At 36.9% G+C, this 23,127-nt stretch overlaps 1 protein-coding gene across 11 annotated transcripts in view; it reads right to left on the bottom strand.

Moving 5' to 3' along the window:
• Positions 1–2,988: 2,988 nt before the first annotated feature.
• Positions 2,989–23,127, bottom strand: part of LOC109076864 (neuron navigator 3) — a 282,801-nt gene continuing 262,662 nt past the window's right edge. For 8 of the 11 annotated variants that reach the window (XM_042742261.1, XM_042742270.1, XM_042742254.1 and 5 more), the window contains 18 exons: positions 20,840–20,923; positions 19,919–20,030; positions 19,104–19,225; positions 17,634–17,654; positions 16,133–16,156; positions 15,174–15,349; positions 13,676–13,829; positions 12,359–12,545; positions 10,801–10,898; positions 10,596–10,691; positions 10,340–10,508; positions 10,017–10,252; positions 9,606–9,760; positions 9,056–9,127; positions 8,636–8,832; positions 8,433–8,551; positions 8,133–8,336; positions 2,989–5,970 (listed from right to left, as the gene is read on the bottom strand). In XM_042742261.1, coding sequence (XP_042598195.1) covers positions 5,851–5,970; positions 8,133–8,336; positions 8,433–8,551; positions 8,636–8,832; positions 9,056–9,127; positions 9,606–9,760; positions 10,017–10,252; positions 10,340–10,508; positions 10,596–10,691; positions 10,801–10,898; positions 12,359–12,545; positions 13,676–13,829; positions 15,174–15,349; positions 16,133–16,156; positions 17,634–17,654; positions 19,104–19,225; positions 19,919–20,030; positions 20,840–20,923 — 2,346 coding nt within the window. In that variant the 3' untranslated portion in view covers positions 2,989–5,850. The remainder of the gene's footprint in view (positions 5,971–8,132; positions 8,337–8,432; positions 8,552–8,635; positions 8,833–9,055; positions 9,128–9,605; positions 9,761–10,016; positions 10,253–10,339; positions 10,509–10,595; positions 10,692–10,800; positions 10,899–12,358; positions 12,546–13,675; positions 13,830–15,173; positions 15,350–16,132; positions 16,157–17,633; positions 17,655–19,103; positions 19,226–19,918; positions 20,031–20,839; positions 20,924–23,127) is intronic. The other 3 variants (XM_042742222.1, XM_042742234.1, XM_042742240.1) reach the window with 2 other exon arrangements.

Genomic DNA, 23,127 nt, shown 5'->3' with positions numbered 1-23,127 from the left:
TAGCCTATTTACAAAAACAAGCCACAAAAATCTATTTCCGATGAAACATTGAATACACTACGCAGGATTCTCAGACACCCACCTGATAAAAGCTTGACTGATGTGAAGCTGATATAATTAATGTGGGTGTTTAAGAGCAACTCACATAAATGACTGACACCCTGTAATTTTCACCAACCGCTCAAGCTATAATTTATCATTTTCATGCAACCACTGCAACTCTGCATGCTGTTTTTTATTTTAGATTATCTCATGGGTCTTTGTAGATTATAATTATGAGCAACTGACCTCTATGGCTCACAGCCCACTGAAAATGAGGGATTTAAAATGTTCTTAATTTATTTTGTATTTGATTAGCTCAACACACAGGAAAGTCGTGATCATGAAAAAAATTTTTTTATTATTATTATTATTATTTGTAGGATCGACACTGCCCCCAAAGTTCTATAGATCACTGATTCACCGAGACTGAAAACTTTCTGCAAGTACTTTTTAAAAGAACACATATACAGAGATGAAAAAAAAAAAAACATATACAGAGATGATCACTAGTATCACAAAAAAAAAAAAAAAAAAACATAAATATAAATATGTATTTTATTACTATGTCCTGACGTCCTGAAATAATAGGTCAGTTGTATTTCAGTTATGTAATGGATTAAAAATACACTCTTTTATAAAGTTTCATAGTTGTGTTCTTACTTTTGTCAACATTATCGGTCTTCATACTGAAGGTTTTCTTTCCATATTTATTTATTTTTTCAGTATTTTAAATTATTGTGCTTACATTGATAGAAACTTGATATCACAACACCAAAAACAGTGAAAGTTCAATAGATAGAGTCTGAATAATTTATAATAAAAAAACTGACATTTTTTGTATCTGATGGTTTGTTATTCCTTGATGCATAAACTTTCTTTCTTTAGCTTATTTTGATTTATACCATTTGTTATAGCAAGAAATTGCTTTACCAAAAACAGGTGTTTTTTGCGTTTAGCTGATGGGAATTGCTCTTCAGCGCACTGTTTAGTCTGTTTGAGGTAAGCAGATAAAATGTTCTCACTAATCAAATCACCTCATGTCATCAACATAGCAAGAGTTTTAATCTACTAGCAAGTTCTTCATCCGCCGGAGGGCACAAATCTACTGACGTCTTTTGTGAACCAGAGAGAATGATTCACTGTGAGGTTGTCTCTTTTCTTAGCACTCAGATACACAGTGTTCCAGCCTCATTTCAATTACACTGCCAGCTCATGCAGATCAATAATTAGCTATTATGGAATTAGACACTGATAAGCCATTTATTTATCTGACAAGTGGAAGCCCAAAGAGAGACTGAAGCTCAGAGTGATGCTGGGAAAGGAACAGAAAGGATCAGTCAGCCCTACACAGCTACACTCATCACTTTTTCAGCAGTATACAATCCTCAAATTAAGCGCACACCTTCCTCTTGGCTAAGACATTTGATCTACTTGCTTGTTTGTACTGATGTCAGGAGAGGAGTACAGATTTGGAGAAATTTAGCATTACATCACTTGCTCACCAATGGATCCTCTGCAGTGAATGGGTGCCATCAGCATGATAGTCCAAACAGCTGATTAAAACATCAACATGACTCCGTCTTGGGAAGTGAAAAGCTGTTAATAACGAATCTCATTGATTTACATTACAAGCTATCTAAATGTAATCTTACTATTTGGCCATATTAAGAAACAGCTGCACCAAACTGCATATTTTGCTCCGTTTGGTGCTCTAAATAAAACTGTTTGAGCTCCATATTCCCACTGTATTATTCTTTAATGGGTCATAAAAGGCTGATGTACTAATATGATACAAAACATAAAACACATATTCAAACTTAATTGATCAAAATGTTTGTTCAGTTAACCAGTTTGTGGCTATTTCTACATTGCACAGAAGCTGCATTTAAGCTGTAAATATACAGTGACTGTGTGCTAAAAGGGTTTAAATGGGCTATATACATGTCATAGTTTAGATTTATATGGCCATTTTCCACCCCTCCTTGACCTTTAGACATTATCATTACAGTTTATGACTGAATTGTTTTTGCAGCTTAATTTGAATAAATGGCATTGGAAGGGAGCTTTGCACTGTTTACTGCTTGGGTTTCTAGGAAAAAGCCGCTTTATTAAACATCTTTATTATCACTCATATAAAAATGCAGTCGTCAAAAAATGAGAATTACTGCAGACATGAATAAGTTTTCTGTTTTGAAGGCCAGTTTAATAAGGTGTGCAGCTGAAAGGCTGGTCTAATGAGGTCTATTGCTGACCAGCCTGTCAGACCACAGATCACACAGAGGTCAACCATGACAGAATAATTCTGCAGATTCATTAGCAACCCTGCATAGTGCATACTTCCCTACTATGTAAAAAAAAAAAAAATATGTGAAAAGAGCAGGATGTCCAAATGCGGCAAAAACAGAGACTCTGAAGAGCACATCAACAGTAGATTTGACTGACATAAGGCCACAATAGAGGGTTTGTTAATTGCAGTGAAGCAACACAAATAACACCATAGGTCACATGACAGTGACAAATATAGTACATCTACACAGACTATACTTTCCATATAGAATATACTGTAAAGGATGCAAAGTAATTACCTATTCTACTAAGACAGTATGCATTTTCAGAAGCTTGGCAAACTAAAACAAACCCTACAAATATTGCATTAGTTTTCAAAGTCAGTTCATCACAAGTCTAAAGCTGTAGAGAAATGTACTCTTGACTAACTCACTGTAATCAATTCAGAATAAGCTGTGGCCACAGCACAGGCGTGACGCTATTACTTCCTGAACCACATGAGGGCACAACAAGGTTCAGGAGCGAATCATTTATTGGTAAAACTGAACTGAATTGCACTTTGCAAGACAAAATATGACACACATAAAACATAAAAAAAGATAAAACATATTTATAAAATCATTTTGATAAATATATAAATAATGAATCAACACTCATTGCTCCGGTGACACCAAATACCATTTATTAGGGCTTTACAAAGACTACAAAATCCCCCAGATGAATTAAATTGTGGTCTCTTTCTATTTACATGATATGTTACTTACAAATGTACAAAATATAAAACATCTACCACCAAATGTTCCACCTGAAAAGAAACATTTTCAAAGTAGTTCAATGTCGCTCACCGAGAGATGTGTTTGCAGTAACGTGAAGAAAATGAAAAGAAGATTTCTGATGTACCATGGACAATCACTATTTGTGTTTGAGGTTAAGGGACCATTAGGCAGTTTGAAACCTTTACTGCACTTCTTATAAATGTTTCTGTTAAGTAGTCCTACACTGAACAATGGTTGACAAGCAAAGCATCAGGCACAGAGTCACAGAGTTTGGAGGTTAATAAACAGCATCGCTGTAGTGCTGAGGAATTAAAAAGAAGCAGTTTCCTGAATCAACAAAAAGGTAAATTGGAAAGACTTGAAGGTTAAAGCCTGTAAAACTGTGTCAGTGAGAATGAGATACTTTGTGAGAAGTACAGTAGTTTGAATCAAAAGGTGAAGCTGGATGTGGTAAAGGCCTGATCATATAAGACAGAGATGCAAATCTTTTCAATGATTCACCTATAGCACCTTGTATGAAACACCTTGTATCTCCTGACCATGTACATCAAACAAACAACATGTGCAAACTCTTAAAATATAATCCAATGAAAAGTCTTTCACAGTAAATTGGGTAATAATCTGTGTAAAAGTTTTGCTAAACCGTAAGTGACCCTACGAAGTATTCAGACACACTTTAGCCAAACTTGAATATCATTGCATTAGATAGCAAAACACCAAACCAAGTTGCATTTTATAATAATTAATATTACACCTTCAACTAACTTCACTTTTCTAAGCCATTTTTGCAATGAATTTTGCCTCATGTTAATTTTGTAGTGGAGTCACAAATAAGCAAAGTAACCACATGTGTAGTTTATCTAAAGTGTCCTCGTATACTTTTTGTCTTCATTTTGAACACTGTTATGTTTCATTATTTAAAAATTTAACAAAAATATATGCCACTTGATTAGATTTTTTTTTATTTTATTTTATTTATTTTTTATCCAGGGCAACGATACTCATGAATTTTTAAAAAGAATTTAAAAGAGTTTTGTGACTTTTTGTCTGCCTATTAGTTTTGACGTCATTTATATGCTCTTGTACTCCTAAAAGTTGACAAAAATATTTTTAAGCAGATATTCACATTTAAAATGTACAGTATTAATCTTTCATAAACATATTTGAATCATAACAGAAAAAAAAAATACGACTTATCCTGTATTTAAGGATGCATGCACATTTTTGTCCAATCAAATGCTCTTTAGAATGGCTAATTTCGGCAGTCAGGTTCTATAATAACTTGTGGTTGTCAGAAAACATTCATGGGGTCTTTAGGTGTGGCTTACAGTGTATCTGAAAGCTGCAGGGCAGGAAGTGTACCAGTGTAATGCAAGTTAGATATGGTTGGGCTCTGATAAAATTGAATGATTTTATGCCCTTGAACAGTAAACTGACACTAAAGTTTTTTAAAACTGAAAAACACTTCACCCTTCACTGTACAGTTTAGAGCTCTGTATAATAACCAGTCATTACAAGACATATACGGTTTGGACAGGTTGCTGGTTTGCCTTTTTTTCTTTGTAAATCACAAGAGCGTAATGCTAGACTAGAAGAGCAGAAACGCAATACCGACCGGGCAGAGTGCATCTTTAAGAGGCTGTGCAAGACTTGGATATTTACAATCACCTTTTCAACTGTGCAAAACCCACATAGCAAACAAAAGAAAGGATGAATGAACTTTGACTACAAGAGCACTGGCACTCGGGAGTGAAAAAACGTTTCCGCGTGCACGTACACACATATAGCAAAGTAAAAACAGCATGCTAGCGAAGCGACGCGTCGGATTTGTGCTCTCGATTCAAGTGATCCCAGCTCAGCTGGGATTACATAAAGATCTTTTTCACTTTTATACATTTGGACCGTTTATAATGGCACACACACTAATTGTAACAAAAATAAAATATGTGGACGTGGCATCTTTAGGAAAATGTTTGATCGGTTCTGTTCTATGCCATCATTTCTGCGAAAAAGGACAGCGGCACCACATTTAAATGTCTTCAGAGCTCAGCACATTTAAGGCAGCAAGAAAGCACCATTTTCTGGTCTTTTTCACAAAGCTGGTACACTCTCCTACAAGCAGTTGCCTTGTACCTGTGGAGAAGAGAAAGAACTACGCACACGGCCGTGGGCTCCAACGAAAGACTACTGCATGGAACGGTGTGTAAGCTGCAGTCGGTGGTGCAGGGGTGCTGTAGGTCACTATACGCTTGGCAGTGGAACGAGTGGTGATTTGCGAATTTGCGTATGATTTCACAGTAGCGGTAATGACATGTTGCACATTTGTGCTTGTTGGCTAGACGTGTTTCCTGAATGGTGCTGGCGAGATGAGTGTAAACCGCATGTTGGTTTTGGCACCATGGCAGCACCAGTTTATTAGCTGAGGTCAGAATTCAGAATGTTGCCCTTTAGGTTTTTGCACCTCAGTGAATTTAAAAGAAACTCTTGCCTCTGTAAACATGTTTAACTAACAGATCGTCTCCAACAAATTCAAATTCCAGTTGTTGTTTTTATTATGTGGGCACACATGCTTTTCCACCAGTGTTGTGTGTGCCACCAGCACCTTTTCATTCGCCATATCCTGGACTCTGCATCCTTTTACCACCGGAGGCGTCAGGCGTTTCATAAGCCTGTTTCATAAGCACAAGTCCTGTGGGCCTTGTTTTTAAACCAATCAGAAGGTTTCTTCTTCAAATGGGGCGGGGCCTTAGAGGGCAGACTCCAATGAGGAGTCCAGCAGGTCGTCGTGGTGACTGGCGCTGTCGCTGTCACAGCTCTGGGTGCTGGAGTAGTTAGCAGCCTCCTGTAGCCTCATCAGCATATTCATCTAATGGACAGAGAAGGAAAAATATGTGTTTGCAAAGTGGAAGAGCAGAGCATGCTGGGGTAACAGTCAGTGTCAGGGTTACAAGTAACAAATATATGTAATTAAGTCACTTTTCAAGAGTGAGAAGTACTTAATGCATTTTTTTTCACCTAATACAAGTTCCTTTTTCCATTAAGTAACGTACCTCTCTATTTATTTGCTTACAAATAGAATTTAAAAAGTATTTGTGTTATAGATCCGTGTAAATTATGTAATTAAACAATGTTGGGAACTATTTAAGAAAAAATAATAGCCAAGTCTTGTTCTGGGAAAAAAACACAGTCAGTCAGTGACAGTGAAAATAAACAGAAACACAAGTAGCCAAAATATTTAGATATAGTCACATTGCAATGTAATATGTTACTTTGAAATGTAACATTCCCCCACGCTTGTCTGTGCTAAACAAACAACACACAACTTCAATTGTACAGCACATGAACTCACACAATCACACTAGTGATGTTCAAAAACACTCACAAACCTTGAAACTAATGGTGTTTACAAAACAAAAACAAAAAAAACCTCACATTAAACAAATTCACATTAATGGGCATTTAAACACTGTAGTTTAACACATAGACAAACACTGGATCAAACACAGACAGACAAAATGTTTGTACCTTAACATTCACACAAAGAGGCAATAGAGAGAAACAATACAACATTCAAATCCTTTAATCTATAAACACAAGCGCTATGAGACTGAACTAGATCAAAGTAATCGCTGATATTTAAACAAACAACAGCAGTTCTGTCACCTTATAATCTCTGAACGTCTGTTCTCAGAAAAAAGAAATGAGAGGACACAGCAAGATGAGAAAATAATATTTGTTTAAAAGCCTACTGGCAAAATACACCATTGACCTCAGGGAGCCAAAGTCATTATTATGATATTATTCCAATGAAATACGCACTAAAAGATATTTGTACAACATGTACAACAACAAAAAAAACAATGTGTTGAGAATGTCATTTTGACACTGGGCTATACTCATAAAAAAACTAGCACACTAACACATTTCTGTGTAAAAGTCCATTCTCACGTAAACTGCTTAATTTCACTTAATGCAACAAGTTATACACAAATGGTTTTATGTATGATTTAAGACATTTGTTCTGCCTAAGTGTCATGATTCATGAGTAAGTCCCACTGCTTGTGCTGAATATCTATGTGGTGCCACCTAGAGGACATCGATATCATAGCATTCCTATTCTGATTCTTATGTTACAGTGATATCCACAGGAAGGTAGGAGAGGGCTGAATCTGTTTTGACTCTCTCTCTCTCTCTCTCTCTCTCACACACACACACACACACACACACGCTTATCACTGACAGAAAGGTTATCAGAGCCCCTGCTTGTTTATGTTTACTTGGTCTTTATTATTCATGGACATTTTAGAAAAATATGTGAGAATTTGATCTAGATCGCACTGTAGACTTCAAAGTATCTATATTCTGTGAAATACTGTCCATGTTTCACCTTGCACCTTTTCATTCGCCGTATCCTGGACTCTTACCACCGGAGGCGTCAGGCGTTTCATAAGCCTGTTTCATAAGCACAAGTCCTGTGGGCCCTTTGCTCTGTTTTTAAACCAATCAGAAGGTATCTTCTTCTAATGGGGCGGGGCTTAGAGGGCAGACTATTTCTGCCCTCTAAGTTTCTAGTTTTTAGAAAAAGAGATAGTTATTTACCAAGTCTTTATCCCTTAGCATCTTGTAACGTACAGTACAGTATACACTACCATTAAAAGGCTGGGGTAAGAAATCAGTGCTTTTATTTAACAATGACACATTAAATGTATCAAACTTAATAGTAAAGACATTTTATAATATTACAAATGTTCTTTTTCTGTTTTAATACAGACCATAATAATAAATGTTTTTGAGATGCAAATCAGCATATTAGAATGATTTCTGAAGGATCATCTGACACTGAAGACTGGAGTGATGATGCTGAAATTCAGCTTTAGCACCACAGGAATAAATTACATTTAAATACACTAAAATAGAATTTTAAATGGTAATAATAGTTCACAATATTACTATAGTTTTGATCTGACCCCAAATTTTTGAACGGTGTGTATTACCTAAATGAACTATGTTTTATGAAGCTATATTTACCAGTGGGTCTCCCTCTGTGTCGCTCTGAGATACTTGTTTGGAGGTGGCTCCGTCTTTAGAGGAGCTGTAGCCATCATAGCCCACATCCTCCGGCCGCAGCTGCAGCAGAGACTGGCCTTCATGTTGCAGGGAGGCAGAGCTCCAGGGGTAGGTGTCAATCACCCATTTGGATGGGTCCTCCCATGCCGCCCTCTTTCCATACAGCTGGAGCAATGAGTCAAGCAGATAACAAAAAGTTTTAGCTATAAACTGTGAGAAAAAAAAAACATAATACATGATTGTATGTGATTGCATCTATACCTGCAGTCCTTCTCGTACTGCTTCCAGCAGATATGGCACTAGAGAATAGTTCCACAGGTCGGTAAACCACACACGTGAACCGTCTGCATCCATCGGACAGGACAAGAACAGCCGAGGACCTAGAAGTGACAGAAATAAATATCTCACCTCTGTTCTGTGCAGAATAACCGTATCAAATGTGGCTTGTGTGTTGTGTGTATTACCGATAGTGACGTCTGAGGAGCTGTGAGCCTCTAGGAAGGAATTGAGGTGTTGCCAGGTTTTAGGGATCCAGTCGATAATTTTGATGAGGTCGTTACTGCGCATGTTTTTATCAATCTCAGTTTCAATCAGCTTTCTTCTCAGGAATCGGCCCAGGAAGCCCTTCACTGGCTCAGTATGATTGGCACAGAGCACCCACCTGAAGGGATGATGGTCTGATATTACACTGAAGAACATCACTGGAAAGTTCAGTGTGTTTGTTTTTGTACTGTACGTGTATGTATGCGTGTAAGTGACAGATGTAAAATATGATCACTTATTGCCCCCATGTGGCGAGAGGCTGTAATAACAATCATCACATGCTGTTCGTCTTGTTCACAACCATGTGCTACATTGACATGTAAGATATCTGAACAAAGTACCTGAAGTTATGATGCAACTCCAAGTTTGGAGATGAGGAAACACCCTGGTTCATAGTTCCTATGACGTACGGGCTGTGGAAGGGACAGTTGCACAGAATTAGATGTAATATATGTATATTCGATCAGTTTGATAGACAAGGAAAATCCAATTTCCATTTTATTACTATAAGGTAGTAGCTATTGTCTAAAACCAATAGGTCTTGCTATATGCTAATATGAATATGTTAATTTGGTGCTCTCGAATTTTTTTATATAATTATCAATGTTGCAAACAGTTGTAATGCTTAATATTTTTGTGGAACCATGCTACATTTTTCAGGATTCTTTGATGAACAGTTAAAAAAAAACATTATAGATGTCTTCTTGAAAAAAATGTAAAATAAATAAATATAAAAAAAAAAAAACAACTCACACACTAAATAAGCAAAATAATTCCCACAGATTTATGAACAGTAGTGTATGTGGACAATATAGCAGGTCTCTCATATCTGATTGCCTAAATAAGCAAAATAAAACTTCTCAAATTTGGGATAATAATTGGAATAATCACCATTTGTGATATTTGCAGTTGAGGAATCCATTAAAGATGTCACTAAGGGAGCCAATATGATGGAGGTTATCCAGAATAACTACAGAGGGCAGCTCGATCTCACACTCCTCTGTGTTGCACTGCTCGGCTAGGGTTGAGAGGTACTGCCGAAGATCCTGCTTATAGCAAAAACAAAGCACATGAGGTGTTACACTTCTACTGAAGACCTACTTAATTCCTATTATATAACTAACATATCAGCAACATTGATGGACATTGTGAGTTTTAGGTGGGATTATATGTTGGTTCAACCAATGGCAGATAGGGGAAATGTATAGAAAACCTTCATTTAAACAAAATTTAATTTGTTCCCACTAGCAGCACACCTTAAAATTATTTATTTAGACCCCTCCCCAGACTGGAAATACGTACCTTGCTGGATTTCTGGTCCACATTGAAGCTAGCCAGGTTAGTGTCTGTCACTACTTGACCAATCTTGGATATGATGTAGTAAGCTAGTTTAGTGGCTAGGTAGGATTTACCGGTTCCACTGGGACCAGACAAGATAATTCTACGGTGCTCCATCAGCAGGTTTAAGTAGCGTTGAATGATGGGTTTAGGAATCAGTGTATCAAACACCAATTCATCAATGCTACCCTCCTTCACACCTACATAAACAAAAAGACATTTTCAAATCTTTGCAGCACATTTGACCTCTTTTATGGACCCTACAAGAACCTTCTGAGCTTCCTCACCTTTGAGACTGACTGTGATGACGTTGTTGTCGCCCACCAGATATCCACATGGCAACAGTTCAGGAACCTCAGAGGCATGAGATCGGACCACATCCCCCATCCTGTAGCACACTATACTATCCGAATTCAGGCCCAAACTGGTCAGTGGGTCCACGCGGAACACATACTCCTAAATGCAAGCAAAAATGAATCTGTTAGACCGTGAAATATGGCACCTGAAACATGCATTTAATTTTGCAAGAGGCTAAACTGGCACCTTAAACAAGCGTCGTATTACACCGTCCAACACATCCCACTTAGTCTTGCCGCTGACGCCGATGGAGCCAATCAGATACGCCTTCTTCTGCATAGCCTAAGATGATGAGAAGATATGAAATGATGCTTGTAAGGTACTGTTTACTAGTAGTTTCATTTCAAAACAGCTGACGGAATTCAAAAGACTAGTTAAAATCTCTTTATACCTTGGTTTTGTTGGAGTCACTGTTGATGGTGACCACTATACGGACACTCCTGCCCTCTTTGCGTAGATTTCCCTCATAGCCATCATCGAGCAGAATATCTGTGCACACAAACGCAAACTTCAAACTCACTTTGTGACAAAAATATCAAAGCCTGAACAACTCAAAAGACTTATCACCAAATGAGTCATTAACTGTGGGGGAGCAGAACCTTTTCAGCGCTGACAAATTCGGTAAGCGATGACACTAATGTTCAGCTTTGGCTGTAGTTAAACACCAAGTGCTTTAAGCTTTGCTTTCTGTGGGCTGAGCTGTTTGGTTGTAACAGGGCTTTGAATACAGGAAGAAGGCTGTGAGTGGAGGAGTGCGGCTTTGATTGGCCGAGTACAAAGAGCTTGGTGAATGGGCGGGAGGGAGGTGCTTTGTATTCGTCAGGCACGCTGTTCTGCAGAGGGGTGATAACATCCTTCCACCGCACGTCCGTCCACACTCTAGTGCTCCTCCACACATCTCTCCATCAATTAAGCAGCCCAAAGTCCTGAGAGAGCACAAAAGTCACTACTTTTAATTAGCCGGAGCGCAGGCGAGTCTTCGCCAACCCATCCCGAGACGTGGCCACAGCCTCGGCATTCAAATCCTCGCTTACAGAAAAGAGGCCATTTCACTCTTCGCTGCGTTCATTCTCTTCCTGCACAGCTGTGAAATGGTCTTCCACATGCCAGGGTTTTCATCATCGCCACACTAGAATCATCAATAATACAGCCATATGCAAATCTACACTGCACACTGATGGAAAACGAAATCATCAGCTCGAAAAATATCTACATGGACAGTTACGACGAGAAGATTATATGTATGAGGTTTGCTTGCAATGCTTTTAATTGTGACCTTATATGCCAAATAGAATCATGTCTCACAAAAGAACACTAATGTAGCACTGTTTATCATGTATCACCAAAACGTTGAGTCATAAAAACAGCTCACTTATAATAATAAAGACTAATCAGGCTTCTACACCAGATTTTGACAGTTTTTGAATTGAGAGTGCCTTGGGAGTGGCGGATGGTTGCGAGGCCATTGCTATGTGGTTTCTAAAGTGTTTTTGAAGGTTGAAAGGTGGTTGCTTGCTAGCCAAAGTGCAAAGAGTCCATCCCTAAGTCTCCCTGATATTTTGATTCATAGATATGGCTTCATTAATGTAACCCTTTTGGATTCTGTCAACGATTTTATCATCCACCACTAATAATAAGATCAGTGTCAATCTGAAACCTGTTATATTGTACTTTTGTATGAGATATATTAGCTTATATACTGCAAATATCCATGTTGGATAATGTATATACTGTTATATTTGACCAGGCTAAGTATAAAGTACTAAAAGTATTAAAAAATGCCATCATAATGGTATTCTAACTACTTCCATAACAGAATAACATCTAAAGGACATCCAAAGGCTTTACAGAATCATCCAAAACAAGGCTAGAACAAGGCTATTTCGATGGTGCATAAACATTGTTAGACCAAAATAGCTCCACATTGAAATCATAAAGCAAAGTCTGACCTGACATAATGGTGTCTGTGATGTTGAGGTTGTTCATCGACAGCCCCAGAGATTGCCGTGAGGATGAGGAGGACGTGCTGGAGGTTTCTGAAGGGGGACGGGCTGTTTTAGCAGGTGTGGCAGCAGGTGTGGTGTTGCCGCTGGACTTCAGTCTGTCGTTCTCTGCCTTCAGCAGTTCAATTTCATTCTGCAAAAAACAGGTCATGTCAACACATGTCAACACTACAGTGATAGTTATCACAAATATGTACATTTGAACTGAACAGATACACATATGCAATTGGCACACAATATTGTGACTAAAAATCACATCCACATTTGGTAAGGTTAAGGGAAAAGTAAAAAAGTAACTTTCCCACAAACTTCAAAATTGAGTCAAAATACGCTTCTGTGCCATGCTAAGTAGATAAGGACTTGCTGCCTGTTGTCAAAGTTTCTAAATGGTTTCTAAGGCTTTTAAAGACTGTGAGCAGTTAGTTTAAAGATTTTTTTTTTAATCTTTAGATTAGTCTTGGTTGCCAGGCTCTGCAAACTGATGCTGAGGAGAAGCTCAGACAGATACTTCAAGAGTATGAACAACTCCGTCTGGTTGTTTTATCGTGAAATTAGAGCAATTTAGCCCTTTTATCAACATTTTCTCTGATCTTAGTCATTTAATCACTCTGTTACAGACTTTAAATTATATGGTCAGACTTTGTAGCACAATGTAACATAAGTGTTCATCAGCAAAGAGTTCCTTAAACAAATCAACTCTCTCTGGCTCTTTCAAAAAGTATGTGGGACTCCACAAACTTCTTAATGATCTCTGCTATGAGTGTTCCGGTTGGACCCTAATAGTGTACTTTTCCAGAATATTAAAAGACAAATATTTATTTTATTTTATTATATACACTACTGTTTAAAAGCTTGGGGTCAGTAAGACTTTGTTAAAGAAACTAATACCTTTATTCAGCAAGGACACATTAAAGAGACAATAAAGATATTTATCATTTTACAAAAGACTTCTGTTTCGAATAAATTTTGTTCTTTTGAACTTTCTTTAAATAAAACAACAAAACAAACAACACAACACAACACAACATTACTTATTTTTATTTATTTGGACAAATAAATCCTTGATAAGCATGAGAGGATTACAAAAAATAAATAAATTACAAAATCTTATTGAGATTTTCATAAATCACTGCATTGCACAAAAACACTGTCTCAAAATTCACAAGGCATTGAAATAATGTTGCAGCAGTCTGGAGTGAGTCAGCATGCATCCGTGTGTGTGTGTGCGTGTGTGTGTGTGTGTGTGTGTGGGTGTGCGCGTACCTGCATGCGGTTCATGGCTTCTCGTATCTGGTCAAGGTGGTGGGCGGAGCTTAACGCCTCCAGTCTGATATCAGTCAGCTTCAGCTCCTTCTCTCTCAGCTCGTTCTTCAGCTGGAGGATAATCTCTGCCTCGGCCTCTGTACATTCACACAATCTGCACAAACACACACCGTACAGGGAGGAGGGAGTCACAACACTGATACACATCCTAGAGAGCTACAAAACACAGGCGGGTTTAATTCACAACAAACTCCTGGAGAATTAGATGTGGTCAGAATATTCATATACACAAACACTTTAAAGCACATATATTCACACTCTTGTGTTTTTAATTTGTGAGGGGTGTTTGATGCATTCCATTCAAAGTTGGACATAGATATTTGTTCTTGATATCTCTGAAATATGGTTCTATGTTTGAAAGATGATTATATATATATAAGAAGAAAAAAAAACTGGAATCAGAGTTGTGTTTTTAGCATTATCTGTGTAAATCTCTTTGGGTGCCAGCATGTTCAACTGACATCATACATCTCCACATCTTGATGGAATCAGAGTTGTGAATTTCTGCATGTTTGTAATCCAGAACTTTAGTAACATTCTATCAGGCTTTTCCAGGTAGGAAATTCCAATATTTTGAGTTGAATGGAATCCAGCTTTAGAGATCACGCACATGACCAACACAAACAGGAAGTGGCAATGCTTCATGTTGTCCAGTATTAAGCACAGGCAAATTATGAAGTTAAAGAAAACATATATATATATTAAAAAAATAATAAATATAAACTTTTCAAACTCAGGCAATCTCTGATTTTATTTCTGAAATATTAAACGTGTTTGACTATATTCATTTAGTTTTTACAAAAATGTTTTTAATAAAAGTTTCCATTATTTAGTACAGTACATCTCCCATTACAGTTAGTTTGTGTCATAAAATGCTTATGTGAAATGTGACTGAAATATAATGAAAGGGATATCTTTTGTTAACTAGCTTTGGTGATTTTAGTCACTGCACACTCTCAACCCTTCCCAGCATGCCACACTGTGCCTGTTACCGAGATCTGTGCTTGTAGACCACATGACCGTTTGACTTTTTCTTTGGCATCCAAATGGGAGAGGACTTGCTATCGCAAAAACACTTTCTAAAGACACATGACATTGAGGAACAGGGACAGAATACAGACATGAATTAGGCGAAAGGATGAAATATAAATATGATTATCAAAAAAAGAAAGAAAGCAAAAGACAATGTAAAAAAGAAAGAAAAAAAAAGAATCTCAACAAAACATGCAATAGATTCACTAAACAATACAGTAAGTGGAAGTTACTGATGAAAAATAATGATTTATTTACTGGATGTGTTGTGGTCCTTTATGTGCAAGTGAGGTTTGTGATTGAAATAAAAATAAAGTATATAAAAACAACAAATATGCAAATGTTTATGCATGTCCCTCATTTCATACAGGTGTCTAATACTGTATATATGCGTGTCTGTACTCACTCTGTGGTGGAAGGTGATGAGCACAGTGGTTGGGTGGTGCTGGTCTGTCTGTCGGTGTGTTGTAGTTTGGGTGAAGAAGGGAGGGAGGAGTCAGTCATCTCTTCAAACTCTTCATGAGATGATTGGGGCTTGTTGGTCTTTTTCTTGCTGAATGCCTGCTTAAAGGAGCTCCGCAACTGTAAGTAAACAACACAAATCAATATAATTAATATAGCCAGACAATAATCATTTCCAATTATTCTGTGGTCAGGCAGAAGAAACAGATTAATAAGATTCATAGCTTGGTAGAATTATGTATCATATATGTCATATCTGTACTAACTCTGGATATTCCAGTAACAATTTATAACAAATTTCATTAATGTTATTAAAGGAATAATCTGGCTCACTCACATACTGTCAATTACCACAGAAAATAATTTACCTTACAAGGAAACAACAAGGAAAAAAGTGTGTACAGAAATGCACTTACAATGAAAGTCTATACAACATACAACAAGATTTCCATTGTAAGGGCATTTCTGTCAACTAACTTTTCAAGATAAATTGTCTTCTGCAGCAACCAAATACATTGCACAGTAGTTTTATGTAGCCCAAAATATTCCTATATATATACAGAATCCATACAATCCAGAATTAAATACTAAATTGCATTAAATAGTGAAAGTTTTATAAAGTGTTACTATATAGTTAAAGACGTCACATGGGTGATTTTTTGTAAGCTAAAGATAAAGGTTAAAAATAGGGTTGATTGTAACATTTTGGGAGGGTAGATAACGGCTTGCTCGTATAATTGACTGAGCAGAACTAATTAAGCAGCAGAAACATACTGTCAGTCAATTGGAACTGGGATACTCTTGTCACACAAAAACTTCTATATAAAAACTCTTTATATAAAAGGGGGGTGAGGAGTTGCAGTTAAGGGGGTAAGGTTATCAGAGGCAAAAGGCCGCACTGACCTGGGCGGGGATGGAATCAGCCACCTATGGACAAAACACACTTACTGTTACCATTGACTGAAACGTACACCGCTGGACATAGCGACATCATTTATTCATTGTTCATTTGATTAGCTCTGAATGATTCATGGAGGCTGTGTCTGTCAGTATGGAACTAGATAATTCCACATAACAGCATTCCACAGGAGGCCTATGTCTTCGAGATGAGTGCGCTCAATAAGGATTTTTTTTCTGATCTGGTCAGGCCAGTAGCTCTGACTGTACTTGCTCAGCTAATATCACTTATCACATTTTATATGTATTTTTTGTTTGTTTGTTTTCTATGTATTTTTATGTGTTTGTAATTAAACATATTCTTCTATTGTTCATTTATACACAAATAATATATTAACTATTAAATATTTATTAATATCTTTAATTAAAACTATAATATATTATATATATAAAAAACTAATTATGAGGGAACGTAAGATGTAGGTATATTGCAATATCAGCAAAGTATTTCTATGTGTCAGAACACAAATATATATATATATATATATATATACATACAAATATTCATTCAACTTTTTATATACAATAAAATGTGTGCATACATACATAACATTTAATATAATAATATATTTATCATATATTTTAATTAATATATGTAGTATACACAAGAAATGTAAACAAATGTACAGTTACAATGCAAGACTAGACTGCATTATATTTTATTTTTAGTAATCTAGATTTTAGTATTTTTATATGCCAAAAAAATAGATATATTTTTCATTAAACATTCCCATATGCATATTAAATGATTTTTCATAAGATAACTATCTCATGATGTATCCTTATTGTTAAGCCCTGCTATGAATATATTGTTTCACAACCTTGTCTCACTCTCACTTTCTTTTTAGTTTGCTTTCTCACTGTTTTTCACCTTTAAGCAGCATTTTCAGACTGCTTGAATCTAGAGACCACACTGCCTCAATTATGCTGATGAATAATTAATGGGTGCATAAATAAAGAGGTGATTTGTATTTATGAGCTCAGTTTGAGCTCTGCTCTCATTACAAGAGTCCAGGGCAGCTTGAGGAAAAGTAGCCATAACTGCTGCACACAATGCCAACGTTATTTTTCAAACAGCTGTTTACCTCAAGTGCTCTTGACTTAATGCACACCCTAAATGAGAATAAATCACATCCCGCTAGTGTTAGGAGATAATAAATCTGTAAAATAACTGCGAACTAGAACAGCTGACTAGGAATAAAACCTGCACAATTGCATCTTAATAACATGAATACATCACCAGTAATGACTGCAACTTGAACGAAAAGATGTTCTTAATTTGTGCATTCATCAAAAGAAGACATAAAGATTTGTTTTCTAAAGCGTAAGCACCAAAGGGTGACGAAGTTTAGGGTTTTGAAGGGCCAGTGACGGGAAAAAAGTGGGAGGAGCTTGTCGGATCCTCCATAAGGGCATGCAGGAGAGTTTGAGGATGTGTTATAGTCACCTTGTGTCCTTTATCCTTGCCCTGGTGGTGTGGTGAGAAAGTGAGAGACAAAGAACGTGTGAGAGAGGGTGTGAAAGAGGGAGAGACAGCTGGAAGGGGGTGAAATGACAGAAATGTTCGTGCTATGTGTATTTAATGTTCCCAAAGTCGAAACTGAGTGAGAGCAGATGCCACTACTAGAATTAAAAATTCAAAAAAAAATTACAAAATACACCCTTAAACTCAGTGTTCGCACATTTTAGTGATAAAGACATTTTTCTACTCTTCTGTTTCCTCAATGCTAGTCAAGATTTCAAAAACAGTTGCTAAATACCTAAAATGCATTAGTACATAGACATAGGTCACAACATCTAAAAAGTATTTTGACATGAATGATTACATACGTATATTAAAAATAATAGTGATTATTTTACAGATCACATCTTTATGTAAAACAACTCACAAAAGTTTGTGTCAGAAAAAAAAACGAGACATTTTTCATTAAACATTTTTATTTTATATTTGTATAATAAATTATATTTAATATATAAGGCAAAAAACACTGCCCTGTGATGATTCAATATAAATCATTAAAGGGATAGCTCACCCAAAAATTTAAACTAGCCCATGATTTACTCACCCTCAAGGCATCCTAGGTGCATATGACTTTCTTTTTTCAGACAGATCCATTCGGAGTTATATTAAAAATTGTCCTGGCTCTTCCAAGCTTTATAATGGCAGTGGGTCCTACGTCATCTGCCAGGAACTGCTTCAGTGTACAACAGTTAGTGTAAGCTACAGAAAAGTGGTTATAATGTTTTAAATATGGATATATTTCTTACAAGAACGCATCGATTTGCTACAGGAGGCCTTTATTCACTCCCTGGAGCTGTGTGATGCACTTTTTTACTATGGATGGATGCGCTTTATTGGACTTCTTTTGAACTGTTGAACAGAAACACCCGGTCACTGCAATTATAAGGCTTGGAAGAGCCAGGCCAATTTTTTAATATAACTCCAATTGGACCCATCTGAAAGAAGAACGTTATATACACCTAGGATGACTTGAGGGTGAGTAAATCATGGGCCAATGTTCATTTTTGGTTATCTGTACAAAATTAATTCATGGAAAATTTCTGCTTATAAAACCTCTGGAAATTTTGTTTTGAGTAAAGATCTAGCAAAATTTGAATGCAGATGTTACTAAGCTTGATATTCATCACAGTTGTAGTCATCATTCTAAACGATGTGACGAGTGGGGCGGGGCCGAGAGCCGTGGGAACGGAGCGAGGCCGGTGGAGTGATTGGAAAATGAAAAATTTGAATGCAGATGTTACTAAGCTTGATATTCATCACAGTTGTAGTCATCATTCTAAATGTGGATGAGCCTTGTGGTGTTTACTAAGCTTGATATTCATCACAGTTGTAGTCATCATTCTAAATGTGGATGAGCCTTGTGGTGTGATGATGAAGCTTTGTACAGTGACTCACCCAGCTTTTCTTCTTTTTCTTCTTGTCGTCTACATCTTTAGCGCTACCCATACTGGAGTGGCTGGCTGCACTGTTAATACTGGACATACTTTCTGACGAGTGCTGTCGACGGATCCTCAGGTCTACAAACACACACACAATGGTCAATTACAGAGTTACAGTGAGACACTTGCAATGGAAGTGAATTTTAATGTTTTTACAGTTATTTTACAGGGCTTTATGCGTTACTTTGTCATGGAAACAAAGACCACTAAAACTATTATTGTATTATTTATCTATGAAGTTTAAATTGTTTATTTTACAGTTGTTTTTACAGTTATTTTACAGGGCTTTATGCGTTACTTTGTCATGGAAACAAAGAAAAATTTATAATACCTTTACACAGAAAATGTTAGTAAGTAATTTTACATCACGTTAAAAAAAAAAAAGAAACGAAAAAAGTTGAAATTCATTTTAGTGGTCATTAATATTATACCACAAGTGTTGCCGACTGGTGTGGTCAGACTAAACAAATTTTGTGGGTGAAAAAGATCCATTATCTATTCAATAGTGTAGCGATGTATGAAGCATAGCTAACACTATCACAAGTCACTTTCAAGCCAAGCAGCTTTCTGGTGGTCAATGCGGAAAATTTGTGTGATCAACTCGAATCCCCTGCAAAATCTGCGTGGGAAGATCCACATGAAATGACTGGACTTTGTGAAAATTCACTGAACAGCAGTAAATGTGACCGCACCTTAAGTTAGTAGTGAATCTAAAATATTCATTTAATAATTATAAAACAGAACGACAAATGTGATGTCCACAAGCAGCACCTTTATGAACGTGATCGGGGCCGTTGAGGGCAACTTGAATGGCCGTCTGAGCATCTGTATTCTGAGTTTTCAATGCCTCAATGGTCTCTCTTAACTCTGCAAGCTCGGACTCCTACAACACAATCACACAAACACAGTTACTATGAAAAAAAAAAAACACAAACCACTTCCCTTGATTGCACACCTCACCCCATCAATCCAAATGATAAATATTAATGTATGTTACTCAGATGGTGCAAGGCGAGTTGTGCTCCGAACTTGAACGCTTACGGTAAGTGGTTTGTTCAAATCCCAAACTCTAAGTATGCACAATAATATTTGTGATGCTGGCAAACATTGCTAATTAAAATTTCACATCAGCTTTACTTCAGAATCACTAGAGATGAAGTGAGCCACATGGCACTTTCGGTTTTTGACCCTACACAAACTCTTTTGTATACAAAACGCATACTCCCCATCGTACCACCAGCTGTTTTATTCCTCTATCAGATGTTTCCTGCCAAAAAAAGCACATGGGGAGATAAGCGCCCCACTGATCTGAAGAACCGAGCATGTGTTGCGGGCCCCCAACCATCCTTTTTCACCACCACACGGTCTCTGTATATGCAGAGCTCAGGATTTTAGAGCTTGCGAAAGGGTTTCTGCTTTAATTGAAAGTCAGGCTGCCTTGACAATGACGTCCCTCTGTAATCTCTGATGGTTTATTCAAGAGGGATTAACAGCAGCAGGAACTCATTAAGTCAATGAGGGTGCTTTGTGCAAATTAAGGGAGCAGTCTGACATTTTAACCTGAAGGTTACATTTGGGTGCTTGAAAGAACTGCTCGGACTTAATATCATCTGATTGGTAGAATACTGTATGTGCTGAACACTGAAAACATTTAAATGTTTAAGTTATTTGTGTGTGTGGGACCATTCCTACCTTTTGCTCCGCTGTCATGGTTAGACTCTGCAGTCGACAGGTCATGTTTGCCAGACTTTTCTCAAATGCTGCCACCAGGTGTGCCTGTCAAAACACACACACAGAATGTAACACAAGGCTCTCATTAGATACTTCACCAAATCCACAGGGTAATCCAGACAGAATTCTGGGTAAAACTGTTGCAAAGTGAAACTTGCAACTAAGTTCAAGGTTATCAAGGTTCAGTCACTGATAATCTAGAGGTTGTTGAGAAATAATTGTTGTGTTGATAGTATGTACAACTACCATTCAAAAGTTTGGAGTTCGGTAAGATTTTTTTTAAAGGTTTTGAAAGTATTCTCTCATGCTCAGAAATGATGCATTTATTTGATACAATATAAACAATAAATACTGTGAAAAATCATTATATTGTTTTCTTTTGCAATACATTTTAAAATGTAATTTATTCCTGTGTTGGCAAAGCTAAATTTTCCGCAGTCATTACTCCAGCATTTGGTGTCAAATGATCCTTCAAAAATCATTCTAATATGCTGAGTTGGTTCTCAAGAAACATTTCTGATTACTATCAATGTTTTCTAATATATCTCACGGATCCTAAACCTTAAAGAGTTTGAAATTGTATGTTTGCATAGTGTATCTGGTTGACCTTCTATATACTCTTGACTTGACATTTCATTTCCAGCGTTATGTTTAAACTAGAATGAAAATGTTACATTTAAAAACTTTATCTCCTTCTTGACTGATTATCTGACAGAACTGTCTATAATTAAGACATTTCTACACAAAACAGAGTTAAAAAAAGTTAAAATTGTCAATATTTGCTGATTTAAATGACATATATTGCATGCTGCAGTTTCAAATATTAATCACCAGATAATGCATTGTTTCCAACATAATATATATTTTTTAAATAGCACGCAGTATACAGTTTAGAATGAGCAGTATGCTTATATTCCATTCCAAACATAGCAATCAACTAACATTACCTGCTTTCCTTTCAGCAATACAAACTGATGACGCCAATAGTGTGAATGCAGTGGGTGTAAAACAAGTACACGGTGAGACCCACATTATAGATTCACAGGTCTATTAAGTTTATCCTTCCGTGTATAAAAACTCGAAGCCCACTCTGGGCATCTGAGCACAATAAAGTATTATGTATCTTTGTATACACCTAGTCTGAGCCTCCAGAGAGTTCTTCCTGGGTAATTCAGATATTTACTGCACCGCCAAGCTGAATAGTGCTGAGAACTACTCAACAGTCACCAAGGGCTTTGAATCATGTTTCAGATTTAAGCTACTGAGATGGAGTTCAAAGGATCCACGATGTCTAAGGCTTGTCTGGACATAAGGCCCCAGGGCTTCGATGGAGGAGACGTCTCAAACACCAAAAACATCTAAACTCAAAATAATAAATAACCCAGTTAATCAAAAGGACAACAAACCAAAATTTAAACAATAAAAGATCAAAACCAAAACTGACTTTGTTAAAAATTCATAAATTAGTCAGAGTTGGTGTAAAACTAGAAATAACAAAACATGATAAATGCATGTTTGAACATATTTTATCAAAGGTAAGAAGTACAACACAACTTAAAAGTTCTAAACAGTTGTAAAAAAAAAAAAGTCTAATATTTTAAATGAAATATCACTGTGTTTTATTATATTTTAGCAGTAGGCAGAGCTGTATTCAAAAGGTTCTTGGTATATACTATTTAAAATGCCTGCCAGGAAGTGAAGGCAAGCGAACACTGAGAGGCACAATGCCAAATGCTTGAGTGACTCTAATGGGAGAGCGCCTCTATAAACACACTTTTACCCTGTGCCCTGCCCTGCCCTGTTTGTCCATCCATTTATATTCCCTCAACTATCTGTCCACACTGAGACTGTCAGCCCGATCAAGCACATCTGAAACAAGCAGCATTTCCAAAATCCATACACAAAGGTGCCTGACGCACAAAAACCACTAGACAAACCTGTCTACAATCTCAAGGTGGACATTTTGACATTAAAGTTATTTTCAACTATGATATTCAACAAAAATGAAAGCCACATATTAAGAATCTGATGCAGCAACATAAAACCACATCTCATCTTATCACCCTACCTGGTGTGGTTGTGATGAAATCCAGATGTTTTGCAGCCATAATGACAAAGTTTGAACAAACTGATCTTGGCTCTCTTTGCCTGGATAATGTTTCAGCTGTGGCCAAAACGGTGAAGTTGCTAAAGCACTACCACTGCTAGCCACAGCCATCCTTAAGCAATCTCACACCCTAAAACACTAC

The sequence above is a fragment of the Cyprinus carpio genome, chromosome A4 (genome assembly GCF_018340385.1).
Source record: "Cyprinus carpio isolate SPL01 chromosome A4, ASM1834038v1, whole genome shotgun sequence".
Lineage (NCBI taxonomy): Eukaryota > Metazoa > Chordata > Actinopteri > Cypriniformes > Cyprinidae > Cyprinus > Cyprinus carpio.
This window is presented reverse-complemented; position numbering and strand designations above follow the sequence as displayed.